Genomic DNA, 17,567 nt, shown 5'->3' on the forward strand with positions numbered 1-17,567 from the left:
AAATTGCATTGAAGTCTGTAAACTGTAATAATAAAAATCAGATAACGACAAAGCAGGGATATTTGCAAGTTAATGTTCACTTTTTGCAAGAATATCCATATGTGAGCAACTTGAACCAGGTAACATTTTTGCCATTTTACAGTTTTACGACTCCCAATAAAATCGTATTCTTTATGGCTGATACTTTTTTTTTTTTTTTTTCATAAGTGTGGTTTAGCTCCCAGTTTCTCAAATGATACCAATATACAAATTTGAAGCAAATGGAAAGCAGTTAGCATGTCCGCCTCACTGTGCTGGGTCGTGGGTTCAAATCCTGGCTCACCTGCAACCTTAATGAGGATAATAAGCACAATAGAAAATTGATGGATGATTGTCATGCAACTTTTAATATTTCGCACTTAGCTTCCTTCCTTGGCTGTGACCAATTCCTCTTTTTTGGGGGGGGGTTTAGCAGTTTCTCGCGCCACCGTGTCTTTACGATCATTCTACTTTGTAAAGTAGTTGCTTGCTCCCTATGAGGTTTATTCTTAGCAGGCCCGTGGTTCCCCCTGACTCAGGCTTTGCACTAAAATAAACCTTTGAGCATATATGGGCACAGTGATGCCAAAGTGTGGCAGCTACGACTGCCTCATGATATTTTCCACTTCACACACATGTGCATGGTCCACATGCTTCCTATTTTGTCGCGCGTCATGGCAGTACATAAGGACAACACGGGTCAGTCACATCACCAGCAGAGTCCATTTTGGCGGCGTGGAGCGTTTAAGGATGTGGAGCACCCTCGAGGCCAGATGTTGGATTTTGCTCCTTACCCTGGGACTTGTGCTGATACAAGGTAAATCTGTCGCGCACACACTTGCAGTAGAGGTTAAAGCCTTCGCTGCTGGTCCAGACAATATTCAAATCGAAATTTTCTTTCATAAAACTGGAATATTTACTCCCAACATTCTTCGTTTCGTAGCGTTTTGTTCGGACTTTTTGTCCAATCGTAGTTCAGCCTGTGTTGCCATGTCAATGTAATCTGCCCAGGTCCTTCAGAACTCGAAGTCCTGGCCCATGGAACTGAAACCATAGCAATGGGACTTGTTCTTTACCCAGTCAGATTTCAAATTTGTCCTCACAGAGCCAGAGCGCTGGCCTTTGATGACATCAGCGTTTTTCTGTCATCTGATTGGTTGGTCCGAGCAAAACATTACAGCCAAGTTCAACTTGCAAAACACGTCTTTCGCGATCTGCGCACATGACCTTTAATAATCAGCATCTCTGGTAAATTATGATGCTTTTTTTTTAAATGACTAATAATAATTAAACATGCTACTAATTAAATTGATGGTGGACTGCTTCCAATGATGTATGTGGCACAGTTATGTGCTGTTAAATTGTGTTTTTGAGGGCTAAGGTACCAAATACACGGGCCACCGCTGCAGATGTATTTGTCGTTTCGCCGCAGTGGATTCCAACGTCCCGGATGTGCGCCTGTCTTGCTGCCGCAGCGTCGGCTCCGGGAGGCTTCTGAGGATCAAGCGGTGCTTTGAGCAAAAACCACGAGAGGACTGCAAGCAGCACGCCTTCCTGTGAGCGACACACACAAAAAAAAACACAAGCACAACATCGCAGGAGGCGTCTTTTGATCAGGATCGTCACTGGCGCTGCGTGGGGCAAAATCGCTCATGAATTGAACTCTTTCCTAGCATCGTAACCAAGAGTGGCAAACAGTGGTGCGTCAGTCCTGCGGCCAAGTGGCTCAAAGACAAGATGGATAAGGTGAGCGTGTTTCAACACCACAAGAACATTCAACAAGTCTTGAACGTTTGTCTGCCAGCCAAGATCATAATATCGAGCACAACAGACTGGGCCCTAAGATCGACTCCTGCGGGATGCCAGAAGTAATGTCCCAATATGTTGACCAGAGATTAAGCCTCACAAATTTGTATCACTTTATTTAAACGAAATATGTGAAAGGTACATTTTCAGGGTTCCACTCATAAAACACGTAACAACAGCTGCTGCGTAGCAGTAGGCATGAGGAATAAAATGAAAATACACAGACACGGTGAAGAAAATAATTGCGCTAACTTGGTGATTCTCCCACAGTTCGGCACCATGAGTCACCTTCGCACTCTCCCAGTGGTTTTCACCCCTCCGCTCCGATCAACTATTTCAGGCTCTCCTGATCACTGACTCATTGCTCCGCGTTAATGTCAGACGCACTAGTGCTCTTTCTTGGAATGAAAAATCTTTTTTGGGCTAAGGGTTACCGTCTGTTTTCACCTCGAAATTAGTGACCAGCACGGACCTTTCATCGGGATCTAGAGAGCCCAAATCCACAAATGGAACAGGAAAGGAGCTAACAGGACCAAATAACAACACCTCCATCTTGTTTTCATTCAAGTTTCATTCAGTGGAATCCGAACTGAATTAAGGTGATCCTCCCATCATATAAAAGCCAAGGTCGCTTTATCTAAAGTGGGACCAGTCCTCGAGCAACTACACGCTGCTCCTTTCCCACGTGTAAAAAATTCAAGCAGAGTTTGTATGGTCGCAGGAGGAGGAAGACGGGCTGCTCAAAGTGTTTGGGACTTTTTAAGGGTTGCACTGACAGTCGGAATGTTAACAGCACAAAAGAAGAACAACGTTCCCACAGCGCGATAGAAGGAAATGAAGGAGGAAGAGGAGAATCTTGCATCAACACTTCCCCACTCAATCCTCGCAGAGCACTCTCAAAATGGGTCTTTTTTTTTTGTGTAATTGTAATTGGTACATTCTTGTGTGTTAACACGGTACAGTGAATCCCCGCTTAAAACACACTTTGAAGTATCAATAATGCATTACCATTTAAAATATATATATGATATTGTTGTGAGGTGGTTAAGCGTGCTTGCTTCAAGCTGTTTGTCACTCCCGGTTAGTGTCAACAAAAGACAATTAAACGTCGTGTATTTGAACACAAACGTTAACCAAACCATATTTCATGTAATAGCGTAATGCTAACATATGGTATACTAAAAAAAATAAAAAACAACCCACACAAAAAAAAAACCCAACCCTGCGCTATAGAGGAGTTGCGAATGATGAACAGTCTATCCCAGGAATTCACGGTATCATGACTAAACGTGTTGAGTGTCACCACCCATGCGCGCGCGGCTCATCAAATGTGCACCCGTGCTAATTGGTCACAACTTTTGCTTGTCTTCCATTTAGAACAAGTTGAAGTGTCCTCCGGATATGTCCATGTGGTCCACCAACTGAACCCGTCCCACCAGAAATCTTGTACCCATTTCTATTTATTGTTTTTCTACATGAAGAGTCATTTAGCCACAAAAATTATTTTTCTATGTTTGTTGCTTTTTTTAAAGTTAACCCCAGAATGCCGACTGGATCTTTGACCCTTTGCTTTGACTGCATGTTTACTTGGAGTCAAATAAATAAGCAACTGAAATGATCCACGATTTTGCTTGCTGTTCCTGGTTGTAGTGCCAATCTTGTCCACTGGGTGTCGCCAAAGACGAGCGAGGACGTGAAACTGCAGGCAATTCAGTGCGCTGTCTGCCACTGTCTTCGAGTAACTTTGTTTTATGGTGCGTTCCCAAGGGCGAGCTGTACATTTTCGTGATTCAAGAAAAATTAAAATAATGAAATAATAAAAGCCCTGAGATATAATGGCGGACATTTGCGGCGTATGACTGAACAATATACAAACATTTGACACATTATTTACTGAATGACACATGGGGATTGCTGTTATCTCATCCTGGCCTAGTGTGACTCAGCCGACCACACGCGCACACACACACATTTTGTGACACCGAGAAGCACACATACTTCCTGTTTGCGTGAAGGCTGGAGAACACACGCATGCAGGAAGGAATCACGGACACGTTTAGAAATCACGAACGATGACAACACTTTCCATCGTAAACGTCCTTCACTCAGCACTTGGTTGACACTTGACATATTTGAAAAAAAAAAAAAATCCTGTGGGTCTGTACTGTACTTGATGGCATATTGACTGTGCTGCCACATTTACTGTATGTCCATTACATAAATGAACAATTGTCTTTGTTTTCAAAAAGTTCATAAGGATAACACAAAATTGCTGGGGGGGTTGAATGTGACGTGATTAAAATCTAATAGCTGCAAATGTATATCTATCTATCTATCTATATATATGTATATAATCGCTCATATTGGATCTTTAGTGACGAAGCGCTACAGCCAAGAAAAAAGGAAATGACACTGAAAAATTAAAAGTAGACTAGTCGGAAGCATATAAGAAAAAAGTTGTTTATTGCTTGGACAAATGTAATGTTACAAGAATGTACTTGTACATTTTTAGGAAAAAAAAAGGAGGTTATATTTTCGCGAATACATTTTTAGATGAAACTCAATGTTACAAGGATAAAGTTGTGTAATTTTCAGGGGAAGAAATGCATGAAGCTAACAGCATAGTTGCCTCAGTCCCCTTTTGAATGTTTTCAGAAATTAAGAAGCGACTTGTTATTTTTTTATTGATTTGGTAACAGTACATTTAGGATGACTGACAATTACCCTATCAATTGAATGAAAAGTTGAAATTTGAAATTGATTTGTTCAAAACATGCTTTACTTATTGTTGGTGTGTCCCTGTGTGCGTACTGTAAATAGCAAAGTACAGAGACGCTATTTTATGACACTTTCCTGTGCTACAGGCACCAGACCGAAATAAAACACCACGACGACGCCTCAGTCGCTGAGGACTCGGTGCGTGAGGGAGCAGCAACTTGACATTGTCTCCATGCCACTCATGTTGTGACATGTCATGAGGAAAATGATGAGAAGGTTAAAAACAAACAAAAAAAAAAAAGGTAGTCACACAATGATCCGTCAGTGACACACACACACGCCTGATGTATGTTATCAGCTCCTTTCACAATACACCTTTTTGACTTGATGTGTCAACTGACAATGAACTTTTGGGACATTTTTGACATCAATTCCAACAACAAGCAACAAAACGCAGCTCCAATTTTCACAAACTTCCAACGAAAATACAACAAATCCGGGTTTTCAATATAAATAAGCGGCCGTTTCATTTGGAGAGCAAATCCCCAAACTCAATTATGCTACTATACGCAAGTAGAAAGCAAGGCTGTCGCACATCATCTCACACGGCAGCAGGAAGGCTCAAGACGGACTGGACTGGACTGGACTGGACTGGACTGGACTTCTTGAGGAAGCCGAGAAAATTCCCCCCAAAGCGCTCAGCGACTTTTCCAGATGCACGACGGAAAGCCGTGCCGCAAAGAGGGCGCGCGACACTGCTGAACTCAAATACAGTCCTTTTTTTTTGTTTTTAATTTGGTATTGTTTTTTTTTTTTCAGTATTTTCTTGTATAAAACTGCTGTTCTTTTTTTTACTTTTATATTTTTATATACAGTAAGGGGAGGCCTGGTGCTACCATTTTGTAACACATTTTCGGACATTCGAGGTTTTCAATCGTGTCCATTCATTTCATCATCAGCGTGTTGATGCAAGAAGCTGAAAAAAAACAAAAACGAGCTAAAGCAGCACCGCGGAGTTCACAGAGGCCGCTTCCGGCTTCTCCGACGTGGCTCACTCGAGTGATTCCCGGCAAACGGGGGTGTCAATCATTCAGAAGAAGAGAGTCTGGAAAGAGAAAATCGAGGAAATGGAATGACTAAACCCCGACGCGACTTGACTTCTGCTTTTTACGCCTTAAATTTCCCGAGTCTTGTCGCTTCACACACTTCGCCAGCACTCAGGCGAGAGACAAACCAAGAGAGCTTCCGGTCTTCTTCTTTCCATTCTTCTTGTCATACAAATTCTTGCTGGTGTTAAAATGCTCAACTCCGGAAGCCCGCACAAGACTTTTTTGCTGGCCGCCGTTCTGGTGGCCTTGGTCCGGTGCGGACACGGACAAGGCAAGTCGATCTTTTCCCTTTGCGTCAAAGGACGACATTTAAGACGTGTTGTCTTTTTGTCCAATAGGGAAGCCCACCGAATGCTGTACCAAGGTGAGCACGCAGGAGATCACGGAGGAAATCTTTGCCTACCGAGTGGACCGAACGGCTCGAGCTCCGTGCCTGCCCGCCGTCATGTGAGTATCACGTCAGCCGCCACCCCGAACGTTCCGAATTCAATGCCCCCCCCCCCCCCCAAAAAAAAAATCTGCGTCCAAAAGTCAGTGACAAATTCAAATTGAAACTCAGAAGGCACAGATAAACCTCCACACAAAACTCATGAAGCGATGCGCAGCAGCGCCCCCTATGGCCAATCACGGCCGCCGATTGGATCGACGCTAGCTCCCGATGCTAACGGCGCTAACTGTTGTCGTCCTGCAGTTTCTACAGCAAAGACAGCTTCTACTGCGCCGCAGCGCGCGCCCCGTGGGTCCGCCAGAAGGCCGCCGCCATCAGGTGACTTTCACCTTCATTCTCATCATCCCCATCCTCTTCCTCATCCTCATCATCCTCCTCTCACTTTGTGTCCTCACAGGAAGGCCGCCGGCGCCGCGCATTCTTTGACCAGCAGCCCGCCGTCCAAACGCTCGCTGCTCGCCATCCTCACCCCCACCGCCTCTTCATCCTCGCCGGCATCATCATCATCATCCCCCTCATCTTAATCGTCCTCTCTCTCACCTCACTAAGCAGACGAGCACTTTTTTTGGAGGATGAAGACTGAATCACTTTAGTGTCTTGCAATTATTTATTGGTCTAATAATTGAATTGAGTGTTTATTATTTATCGGCAAAATCTCACTCTCTAACTTATTTTGTGTTATTAAAATGACCATTTTTATTTATTGCCATTGTTGTGATAGGCGTGTTAGCTACCCGTGGTGACAAATAAAAAACAAAGGAAAATTGAACTTGGAGCAAACTTGTCTGTTGTTTTTATTCACATTTCAATCAGGGACTAAAGCAGCTGTTGAACATTCGCCTCGCAGTTTGGAGGTTGCGGGTGTGAATTCTTCCACGGTCGCTAATGCACGCCCACTGTTGCTCGAACGGCAACATTCAAAGCCACAAATCCGCAATGAGAACACTCGCAAGGAGCTGTTGTCAATCGCCACTCACTCACACACAAACTGAGCTGCTCCCACTCCATACGTCACTAACCAAGCAACACATCCAAGACGCGAATACTACAGTACGTAGAGGTATGTCGTCAAAGTGATGACACTTTATAAAAGGAGATCATTTCTCAACATTCGCATCATTATGTTTGATTCCGTCTGACATTCTTATTCCTTATGGAACACCGTTCGGGTTCTGAATTGGGAGGTTCCTTCCATTCCTCCCAATCACAGCCTACCATGTGTCACTGTCATTGAAATTGAAGTTCCCTAGCAGACCGGGGGAGGGAGGGGGGGGGGTTCCCCAGTGGCTCATTAACACCCCCGATCAAGGACTCCAAAGAGGCGGTACTCTGAGTTGCCGTTTGGCGCGTCGGCACAAACAAGAGTCGGTCGGGACCTGCGCCCCCCACCACAAGGCAAACAAAGACGTTCGATCTTTGTCTCGTCAGACCCGAGAATTTTCTTTCTCATGGTCTGAGAGTCCTTCAAGTGCCTTTCGGCAAACCCCAGGCGGGCTGCCATGTGCCTTTTTCCGTATGGCCACGCCTCCATACGGGCCTGATTGGTGGGGCGCTGCATACGCGATGACGGGGGCCACCATGCTCATTGGAACCTGACGCCGGTCTCTACGTTTCCGGCTTCTTTGCCATCTGTAGCCGGCGGTCCGAGAAGCCGGCGCAAGGATGGACCCTGTGGCCGAGAGGGGCTCGCTATAGACGTTACGTCGCTCTACCTTGATGGCGTCGTACTGATTGTGCTCTTTTAAGCCGCTCAAGAAGGACATGCACAGCCGTGTCCAACACCCGTAAATAAGTATGCGGGCCTCATTCCAACAATTATGAGCACGAGCCAAGTTCATGAGTGTAGCAAGGAGGGGATGAGGTGTCAAAAGCAGATCAGAAGTGGAAGTGCAAAAGACAGAGGAGGACGACACCCGCACCTCTATGAGAGAGCAGTGACTTGGGGGACTTGACATTGTTTCCGTGCCACTCATGCGGCGACATGTCATGAAGAAATCCATGACAAGGTAGAAAAAAAAAAAAAAAGTCAGACAAATATCCGGTAGTGACGCACAGTCACGATGTGTTATCATCTTGATTGCACAATGCAGCTTTTCGACTGGATGTGTCAACTGAGAAGTGTAGCTTGAGACATTTTTTCCAAAATTATCACCAAATGTGACTCCGATTGTCACATTATTCTAACGAAAAATATGCGCTTTTAGTCAGAGTTTGAATGCTCTAAAAAAAAAAAATGAATTGTACTTTTATGTGTCTGCTTTGTGGTGACAATGGAAATTTTCAATTCTGAATCCACGACATTAAAATAAATAGTAGAAAGTAGCAACTTATGTGTTGAAGGACTATGGGGTTTTTTAAAACAGATGTAGATGGGCCGGGTCATTCATTGATGAGGTTAAAAAAATAAAATCTGTATTCATGTTACATCATATTCCACAATACAAATATGGTTTCATTATTTGTATTTCATTAAGTCAAAGGCATTCTTAAATGCCTGTATAAACTATTCATTTGAAATTGAATTTGTATATTTTAGTGCTTTTTTTTTTGTTCCTTCATTTCTTCGTCAACATGTCGCTAAAAGAAGCTAAGAAAAGAAAGGGAGTCAGAAAATGAAAGATCCCACATTGGTCATTTCTAGCAATTCCCAGTAAACAAGCGCATCAGTCATTCAGAAAAAAAGGAGCCTGAGAAAGAGAAACCAGAGAGGAAGGCTGACTGAGCAAATCAGAAGACTTGACTTCTGCTTTTGGACGCCTTAAATGCGGCCGTCCCAGAGTTGTCGCTTCACACGCTTCTCCAGCACTCAAGCGAGAGACAAGCCAAGAGAGCTTTGCACTTTTTATTCCGCCATTCGTCCTCCCGCTGGTGCTAAAATGCTCAACTCCGGATGCCCGCACAAGACTTTTTTGCTGGCCGCCGTTCTGGTGGCCTTGGTCCGGTGCGGATACGGACAAGGTAAGTTGATCTTTTGATCCGACTCAGAGGACGACGCTCAAGTCTTGCTGTGCTTTGGTCCAGCAGGGAAGCCCACCGAATGCTGCACCAAGGTGAGCTACAAGGAGATCACCGAGGACGTCTTTGCATTCCGAGTGCAGATTCCCCAAAAACCGTGCCTGCCCGCCATCATGTGAGTATCGCTTCAGCTCCGCACTTCTTTCATAAAAGCTGCTCGACTGGCTTGCACCAACGCGCACGTTTTGGCGGCGTGCCATCTTGACTTTTACGAAGGATGGTGAAGTGACTTTCATTTAGAGGGAAGTAGTGCTTTGACACCATCTCGAGGCTACTGGCAACGAGTTTGACTTTCATCTTTTTTACTCCCCCCAAAAAAGTGTTGTGATTTTTTTTTTTTTCTTAATCAACTGGATAAATTCAAGCTGAGATGGCGCACATGTATCTTGTGCTATTTTCCCGCCATCTGAGTTTGAATTTGAATGAAACACATTTTTGATGCTTTGAGATTGAAATTGAAACTCAGGTGGCACATTAGCCAACACATTAGCAAGCGCGGTACAGCTGAACGCGGGAGCCTTCAGGAAAAGATGCGCAACAGCGCCCCCTGTGACCGCTGCCACTTCAACTAAGCTAACGACGCGCTCTGTTGTCACCGTGCAGCTTCTACACCAAGGATAACTATTACTGCGCCGCAATCAACGCCCCGTGGGCCCGCCAGAAGGCCGCCGCCATCAGGTGACTTTCACCTTCATCCCCATCACCTTCATCCCCGCTCAACATCATCATCATCATCCTCCTCATCTCCCTCTCACTTTATTGTGTCCCCACAGGAAAGCCGCCGCCGCCGCCGCCGCCACGGAGGCTTTGACCACCAGCCCGCCGTCCAAAAGCTCGCTGCTCGCCATCCTCACCTCGACCGCCTCCGCCCCTTCATCACCTGCGCCTTCATCATCCTCCTCGTCGCCCCTTTCATCCTCCTCCCTCTCCCCTCGCCTCCGTCCCGCACTTCACTAAGACGACGAGCACTTTGTTTGGAAGATGAAGATTGAATCACTTTAGGCTCTTACAATTATTTATTGGTTATTTAACGTATTATTTATTGGCAACGTATTATTCTGTAACTTATCTTGTGTCATGAAATGAAGTGTATTTATTTATGATGCTACAATAGGCTGATCAGAGCACTGTTAGTGGTCGTTAACATTAAAAAAAAAGAATTTAACTTAAGCATTATCTGTTGTTTTTAATCACATTTTCATCGTTGACTTCAAAATCTATTAAAATGAGAAATTGCATTTTTATCGACAACATAGGTTTAAGATTTCATTTTAAGGCCATAAGGCAGAAGACATCCACAATAAATGGAGTGCGTGTTGCATTTAGTCACATTATAATATTTGGCGCAAGTGGTGGATATAAATGATCCAGGTATAAAAAAAATTGCGTCATAATAACTCTCTAAATATTTGCACCGTGTGACACGCGCGTGTGATGATAACATTTGTAGATTGAAAAAAAAATGAGTAGAGTTCTTTTTAGAGGAACCTTGAGGGTGATGACGGTCACAGCAGGAAGGTCTCCGTCTGCAAGATGGAAGCCGCGCGCGAGTTCCTGGGGAACGGGGCCGAGTGTTCGGCGCCGTTGGGGGCCAGCGAGGCGGCGCGCAGACTGCACTCCCGAGCGCCCGCGTAACCCTTGAGGAACACGCTCCGACGCATCCTCCGCAGCTCGCCCTGGACCTGCGGGGGGAAAAAAATGCGCAGAAAAATATTTAGAAGGATGAAGAGGGGCTAGCGGCGGACGGACAGGAATCTCACCTCACAGTTGAGGAAGCAGTACAGCACGGCCACGATAAGACCCTGAAACACAAACGGTCACGATTTTGGGGGCCGATCATCGATCAGCGGGTCTAAATGAACCCATCACCGATCCGATTACAAGACGGCGCATGTCTATCTGGATAACGTGTTTATTGTACACACTTGTGTAGCGTTGAGTGAGTATCAACAAAAGCATTTTTTTAAAATGTTTTTTTTCAAGCAGTGTGCTGAGACCTGGAAGGATCCGAGCCCCAGCTCAAAGAAGATCTTGACGCGCCGCATGGTTTTATCGGTGGGCTCCATCAGGTGGGCGAAGACCACGTAGTTGATCCCAAACAAAGGGATGAGCAGGAGGGTGGATTTGGCCAAACGCCTTGTACACACAAGCACAAGAAAAATCAATAGGACAATCAACTTTTTCAGAGTGCTCGGAGGCAGGAAGTTGCCACGGTACTTCCATGTAAATCATGACAAAAACCTTTTGCCGTTTGCCAGGTAAAAACTGTCAACCATATAATTGCCATGGCGACCAGTGGCGGGGAAAATCTGACATTTTCGATCGCTTGGCTGCAGTATCAACTTCCCTCCAATAGAGGGTGCTCATAAACTGTATAGCAGTCACGAGGGTGTGTTGACTACGCATGTGCTGGAAATGTCCGAGTAGATGCCGTAACATGGCGCCAGCAAAGGTTTGGGGCAAAACATTTGTGTCGAGCCCATTTTGTAGGCGACATTTTTTCAAACGGACGGCGTAAATAGTTGCAAACATCATGACGTTGTCAACACGGGCAAAAGAAAAACAAGGGACGACATCCGTACTTATACTGCGACTGCTCGTTGCCGCCCACGTCGGTGCAGCGCAGCTTCTGCACCAGGATGCGAATGATGCTGATGAACAGGATGAAGTTCACCTGACGCACACACACACACAAAGATTTGAACGGGCGGGCGGGCGGTTGGGCGAGCTAGAGCTGACTTTATGGTGAGAGGCGGGCGTACACCCTGGACTGGTTGCCAGCCACATGCAGACAAACAGCCAGCCCTGCTCGTTGTTGAGTGTACGTACGACGACACACGCCAAGATGGGCCAGTCCAGCACCCTGCTGGGGATGGGGTTGTCGTTCCTTTCCCAGCACCTGAAACCAGCCGCCAGAAAGGCGGGCTTTTATGGCGTAAAGTAAGCGGCTCAAACAAAAACAGAGTATGGCAGAGTCATTTTTTAATTGGAAAATGTGCATTCCAGCCCAGATGTAGTGGGCAGGCTTCGCAAGCCATCGAGGCGCCACCACATCCCGTCTCCGGCCGCGCCATAATTGAAAGGCATTGATGGATCGGAAGCAGAAAATGATCAAATGTGAAATGTGGGCTAAAGTTGGGCAAGTTGGAAAAAGTATGCGGTGGGAAATGTGCAAGATGTAGCATGGCGACAAAATGATAATAATACTGAACATCATGAACTTTGGTGGCATATGACGCTCTTTGGCAACTTGTCACGTTTGAAGGAAGTTGTGAAAGTTACGAAAGGACTCACCAGGTGTCGTCCAGGTGGAGGCGACATAAGATCCATGCCACAGTGAACACGCACGGGATTCCTGAAGGGCACAACGACACCGAGTGTTTACACTGAAGCTCGGCCAGATGCCGCGTGCGCGCACACTCGCACATGATGGATGGCGTCGGCCAGACGATGTTTGGAACCCGCGCGGCTGAGTGCAAACACTCGGGCACCGAGACCGATGACTCGTTTTGTTCACGGTGACGTGTTTTGGCAAAATGTCAGCGCTGTCTCGCAGTAGGGTTTCAAGACAGGATGTTTCAAAACAGGGTTAGGACCTTAGATAAGGATCAGGGCTCGAAACTAGGCTTTCAAACCAGAGGTAGGATCCCAAAAAATAGGGTCTCGAGTCATGCTTAGGATTTCAAAGTAGGGCTTGAACTAGTTTGGTTTCAAATGGAGGTTTTAAGCCAGTGTTAAGGTTTCAAAGGAGGGTTAGGGTTTCAAAGTTCCAAGTCAGGATTAGGGTTTCAAGTTAAGGTTTGAAAGCAGAGTTTCAAGACAGGCAAGACATAGTTAGGCTTTCAAAGGAGGTTTGCACGTCAGCGCTTGGTGCCTCGGCGGCAAATTGCGGCGCCAGGCGTCCGATTGGTGCGCGCGTCCTACCCCAGCCGATCAGCAAGTAGACGGGGAGTCGCGCGCAGCGGGCGTGCACCACCAGCAGCAGCGTGTGAAGGTAGAGCGCCTCCACCAGCAGCCAGAAGAAGTTGGCCATGATGGAGTAGTTCAGGAACACCAGGCTGCTCTTGCAGCCCACCTGCAGCCACACGCGCACGGCCTTTGGTTACACGACGCGGGCTCAAGTGCTGGGACGGGACAAACGTGAAGGATGCGTTTTGATGACTGAGCGCCGCGTGTTGATGACGTCACCAGCGAGGGCTGAACGCTGCAGTCGAGCGTCTCCTCCTCCTCGCCGGAGAAGAGCAGAAGATCTTTGGTGAGCACGGCCACGCCCCTCAGCATGAAGGACGCAAACAGGTTGATGTGGATGTAGTTCCTCATGCAGTGCAGCCTCCTGCCGCACGGCCGCACACACAAACGTGTTTACGTGCGCACAAGCGAATGGAAACAGCGACGGCTGGCCAGGACGGCCGGCCGGATTCACGCACGCAAACACAACCTACTCAAACCTATCGGACTTCTGCAGGACTTCCCAGACTCCGACCGCCTACCCCCTCCTACCAATTTTTAAAAAGGACGGTTCACGCCGTTGTGGGTGTGAACACCGCCGACTCCGCTCGTCGCCAATCAAAGTGGCCTCTCTCGTCCCCTTTAAAAGGACGCAGCGACCACGTCGATTATGGTGGCATTTGGGCGATATGGACCTGCGCTACTGCCGTGGGATGCTAACCACGGCGACTACAAGCAACTCGAACTGTTTGCGAAGAGACCTTAATGATCATCAATTGAGCAGATGCGATGTCGTGCGTGTGTACCTGAAGACAGCGATGATGACGGTGCTACTGAGCAGACTGATGAGAGATAAGCTGTGGCCCAGCGTGGACAGAACCATCACCACTTTGTAGAACACCAGCTGAACACACAGACACACGCACACGCACACTCATCATGTAAGGTCAGGACTTCTTAGTTGCAAATGTTCAAGTATTGCCTGCAAACTTTGAGCCTGAAAGGATTGTGTGGGACTTAAGAGATTCTTCTGAAAGCAGACGCGCAATAGGAGGAATTCCGACCCAGCTTGCGCAACGCGCACACACAAACACACGTACGCACGCATACACAAGTCCCTCACTAAAGTGTGCCTTCGTGTGCAGCTGCTGTGCTTTTATGAGCCTCTTAGGCTTTAAGATGTCCATTTTTGGAGACATTTTGTCTTTTTGACGGGTTCGGTTCTGGCCTAAGCGCACACACACGTCCATCCTTGCATGTGTGTATGTCTGTCAAGTGTGTGTGTGTGTGTCAATTCCTAGTGTCTGTGCGTGTCTTTGTGTACATCCATGCATGCATGCGTGCATGTCCATCTGTCCAAATGCGCTGTGTGTGTGTGCGCGTGTGTGTCTGATCTCCACAAAACGTTCTCCAGACGGAAAAGCCTGGAACGTCCAACAGGAAACAAATAGAAGCTTCCCCGAGATGAAGTCACACACACACCTGACAGCTCTGGACAAGATCTCATGCCAGGCGTGCGAGGGTGTGCGTGTGCGTGTGTTCATCTTTCACTCCTATTGGATGTTGAAGTCTGTTTTTTTGGGGGTGGTGGGGGGGGATCTAAAGTGGCACATTGTTTATCAGTGATGACAACACAAAGTCGTCTTTCATGTCTTCTTCCTCCTCACGTAAACACAGGCTGACGACGAGCCCTGACAGGAAGTCGGCACTTTCCATGTGGCCATTTTGGAGTGAGCCCAACAAAATGTGCCGGACTCACTGGGCTCACCTCGTTGGGTTGGTCGGTGTCGTTGGACGAGCAAGCGACGGCGATGACGGGGTAAACGTCCGACCAACCGTGCTGGGTGCACCTCCTGCTCAGGTTGCCTGCGACGCAGCACAAGACAATGAAACAAGACAATCTTCTGCACCATTAACAGGCAGTATTACGTACGGAAGAATAGCTGCCAACAGTTAAGGGAACCGACGCTAACAGCAGCTGTGTCAAGAGCTGGTGGACAGAAGCTCACACTGAGCAAATATCTGCTAACAGTTAGCATACATTGGCTAAGAATGAGAAAATCACTCCCAACAGTCAGTATTGAAGCTGAGAGTTAGCAACTAATCGCCAGCCAAAAATGAGCACACGGAAGCTAACAATTAGCAAATATCTGACAACAGTTAGCAGACATGGGCTAACACTTAGCAAATCACGCCCAACAGTTAGTGTACTGAAGCTGAGAGTTAGCAACTAATTGCCCGCCAAAAGTTAGCATACAGAAGCTAACAATTAGCAAATATCTACTAAGCGATATCCTTGGAGCCTCACGTTGCCTAAAGAAGTTTGTTAAATTAGCAAAGCGTGCTAACGCCTCACCCTTTTTCCCAAACAGGTGCAGGAGGGGCGCAGGGCAGGGTTGGGTGAGCACCTCGCCCACCGCCGCGCTGCGCCAGCACGAAGCGTTGTCCCACTCGCCGACACATCCTGAAACAGCCACAAAATCACGAAAATTTGAGCATTTATTCTAGTCAGCTGGAAACCAAGAGCGGCGAACAAATGGTGAAGGTGTGAGTGCGCAGTGCACCTGTGGGGGGCGCTGTGAACTGCTGCAGGCCAGCGTGGCACTCTTGGCTCGCTCTCTTCATCTCCCAGCTGAAGTGGCAAAGAGGAAATCTGCCCGCCACCTGCCGACAGATAACAATATTTGGGAATAAGTCAAAAGTTCACTTTGATAACTGCCCCTGTCGCAGCGTTGTGGAGAAAGTGCACCACTGTGATCAAATTTGGCAATGTGTCTAAAATTCTTCATCCTTGGAGACAAAAGCACGTCGCAAAAATGTGACAGACACAGCGTAACTGTTTCAACTTTAAAAACGTCAACAATGACAACAAAAGCATAATGTTGTTGGTTTGTCTTCTTTAATGTTTCCCTCTAAAAGAAACTTGTGTCGCTGGTCAGGTAAACACAGCTGGCAGGCATCATTGAAACCTTCCTGTGCTTTTCCCACAATTTACTCACATCCACGCACAATGTGCAAAATAAGCATAAATAACACTTGAAGTGATAGAGTCCGTCTGTCAAAACTTCACTGATTGTGATTGTGTGCGTCTCCAGTGTGTGTGCGCGTGCATTTTAGGGGGGCGTCAGGGAGAGGCTGTTTACATTAGCACTCTAAAGCATTTATGAGCTGCCAGTGTTTCAGTGCGTTTACCACACACGCGCACACACCCACACACGCACACACACACATACACACTCATGAACAAAAACAACTTCGGGTGAAATAACAGAACACGGTCGTTATCAGTGACATATTTTCATATTTTTCGCGCATGTGAACAGTTTGTTGACTCCTGTGTGTGCTTTTGCTACAACGTGATAACACGGAGAAGATAACGACGATGAAACATTAACCAGGCCGGCGTACAAGTCGCTCCACAACTTTGTCACATAGTTTCACACCGTGCATGAGAGTGCGACGTCAAGGTGCATGAGGTGACGTCATAGTGTATGCAACGGCGATGTAGTGCATGAGAAGGTGATGTCATGAGATGAGATGTTCATGAAAAGACGAGTTGAGATCAGATGAGATCACAATATGACGCTAAAGTGCATAAAAAGAATGACGACGACATCAGGTGAGATGACAATGTGATGTCGTAGAGCACGAGATGATAGTAAATGACGTCACAACTCAGCATATGATGTCAAGGAAGATATGACAAAGTTACAAGTGCCTAAGAAGTTAATAACACAGCAGCTGAGAAAATGATCATGTCACATGAGATGAGATGATGAACCAACCTCATGCGTGAGGAAGACGAGCATCAGGATGATCCTCATGATCTTCTCATCCAGCTGCTTGCGAACTTCCAGACTTCTTCACATCCGATTCCGCGCTTCTTCATGAACTCACGATAACTTCTTTAAAAGTTGACTTGGTGGAACACAAAGCCCAAAAGTTCCCCATGCATATTCCGCGCAAAGGAGCACAGGAGTGAGAGCAGATTCAACTGCAGCTCACTGCGAGCCGTGCGCGCGCTCGCCGCACGATCGCTAGTCGCGCGCAATCCCGCCTCCTGGGCCACAGCGACCTCTGGTGGACGAAAATGCAACTTTAAAGCTTGGCCACGTTGTATTCATGCAAGTCATGAAAGTAATGAAGGACATATAGTAGAACATATCATGGCAAGTATAGCAAGAATCCTTCTGAAATGGCTAAACAAAAATACAATTTAGTCCATATTCGCTTCCAAAAAGTTCCAAGATGATGGCCCCACAATCCAAGATTTGTTCCTTTATAAATCAAAAATGTTTTCATTTTTTTTAAAGTGCAATTTGAAGATGATACGTACCACATTTCATGCTTGTATTTTTCTTTCACTTATCAGCAGCAGTAAAATGGATTGAAATATCCTGTTAAGAAATCACGCGAGTCCTTGACCCTTAATTACTTTGGGGGGGAAAAAAGCAAAATGTTTCCAATTGTGAAAATGTCTTCTTTCAAATGTTCACACGATCCAA

General features: G+C 46.5%; 4 protein-coding genes across 7 annotated transcripts; 3 read left to right on the plus strand and 1 right to left on the minus strand.

The window, feature by feature from the left end:
- Positions 1-463: 463 nt before the first annotated feature.
- LOC147127085 (vasoactive intestinal polypeptide receptor 2-like) lies at positions 464-17,544 on the minus strand. 3 transcript variants are annotated; one of them, XM_086020617.1, is made up of 15 exons: positions 17,399-17,544; positions 16,848-17,139; positions 15,627-15,726; positions 15,419-15,526; positions 14,831-14,928; positions 13,869-13,966; positions 13,303-13,447; positions 13,039-13,189; positions 12,409-12,469; positions 11,944-12,013; positions 11,697-11,788; positions 11,112-11,250; positions 10,875-10,916; positions 10,603-10,796; positions 464-1,572 (listed from the first exon to the last, which is right to left on the minus strand). In XM_086020617.1, exons 2-14 carry the CDS (start codon positions 16,884-16,886, stop codon positions 10,620-10,622), a joined length of 1,320 nt encoding a protein of 439 aa, XP_085876743.1. In that variant the 5' UTR covers positions 16,887-17,139; positions 17,399-17,544; the 3' UTR covers positions 464-1,572; positions 10,603-10,619. The 3 variants fall into 3 exon arrangements, with proteins under 3 accessions (XP_085876743.1, XP_085876742.1, XP_085876740.1); XM_086020616.1 differs by lacking the exon at positions 464-1,572 and adding an exon at positions 4,269-5,647; XM_086020614.1 differs by lacking the exon at positions 464-1,572 and having other exon boundaries at positions 10,281-10,796.
- Positions 754-3,418, plus strand: LOC147127086 (uncharacterized). Its single transcript, XM_086020622.1, has 4 exons — positions 754-835; positions 1,451-1,574; positions 1,692-1,764; positions 3,202-3,418. The coding sequence occupies exons 1-4, from the start codon at positions 769-771 to the stop codon at positions 3,247-3,249; spliced, it is 312 nt and encodes a 103-aa protein (XP_085876748.1). The 5' UTR covers positions 754-768; the 3' UTR covers positions 3,250-3,418.
- On the plus strand, positions 5,710-6,845 carry LOC147127087 (uncharacterized). Its single transcript, XM_086020621.1, has 4 exons — positions 5,710-5,922; positions 5,990-6,098; positions 6,343-6,417; positions 6,497-6,845. The coding sequence occupies exons 1-4, from the start codon at positions 5,841-5,843 to the stop codon at positions 6,621-6,623; spliced, it is 393 nt and encodes a 130-aa protein (XP_085876747.1). The 5' UTR covers positions 5,710-5,840; the 3' UTR covers positions 6,624-6,845.
- On the plus strand, positions 8,905-10,264 carry LOC147127088 (uncharacterized). Of its 2 annotated transcripts, none has more exons than XM_086020619.1 (4): positions 8,905-9,057; positions 9,121-9,229; positions 9,718-9,792; positions 9,888-10,264. In XM_086020619.1, the coding sequence occupies exons 1-4, from the start codon at positions 8,976-8,978 to the stop codon at positions 10,069-10,071; spliced, it is 450 nt and encodes a 149-aa protein (XP_085876745.1). In that variant the 5' UTR covers positions 8,905-8,975; the 3' UTR covers positions 10,072-10,264. The 2 variants fall into 2 exon arrangements, with proteins under 2 accessions (XP_085876745.1, XP_085876746.1); XM_086020620.1 differs by having other exon boundaries at positions 9,124-9,229.
- Positions 17,545-17,567: the final 23 nt, after the last annotated feature.

The sequence above is a fragment of the Filicampus tigris genome, chromosome 21 (genome assembly GCF_054856515.1).
Source record: "Filicampus tigris isolate MCC_2025a chromosome 21, RoL_Ftig_1.0, whole genome shotgun sequence".
NCBI lineage: Eukaryota > Metazoa > Chordata > Actinopteri > Syngnathiformes > Syngnathidae > Filicampus > Filicampus tigris.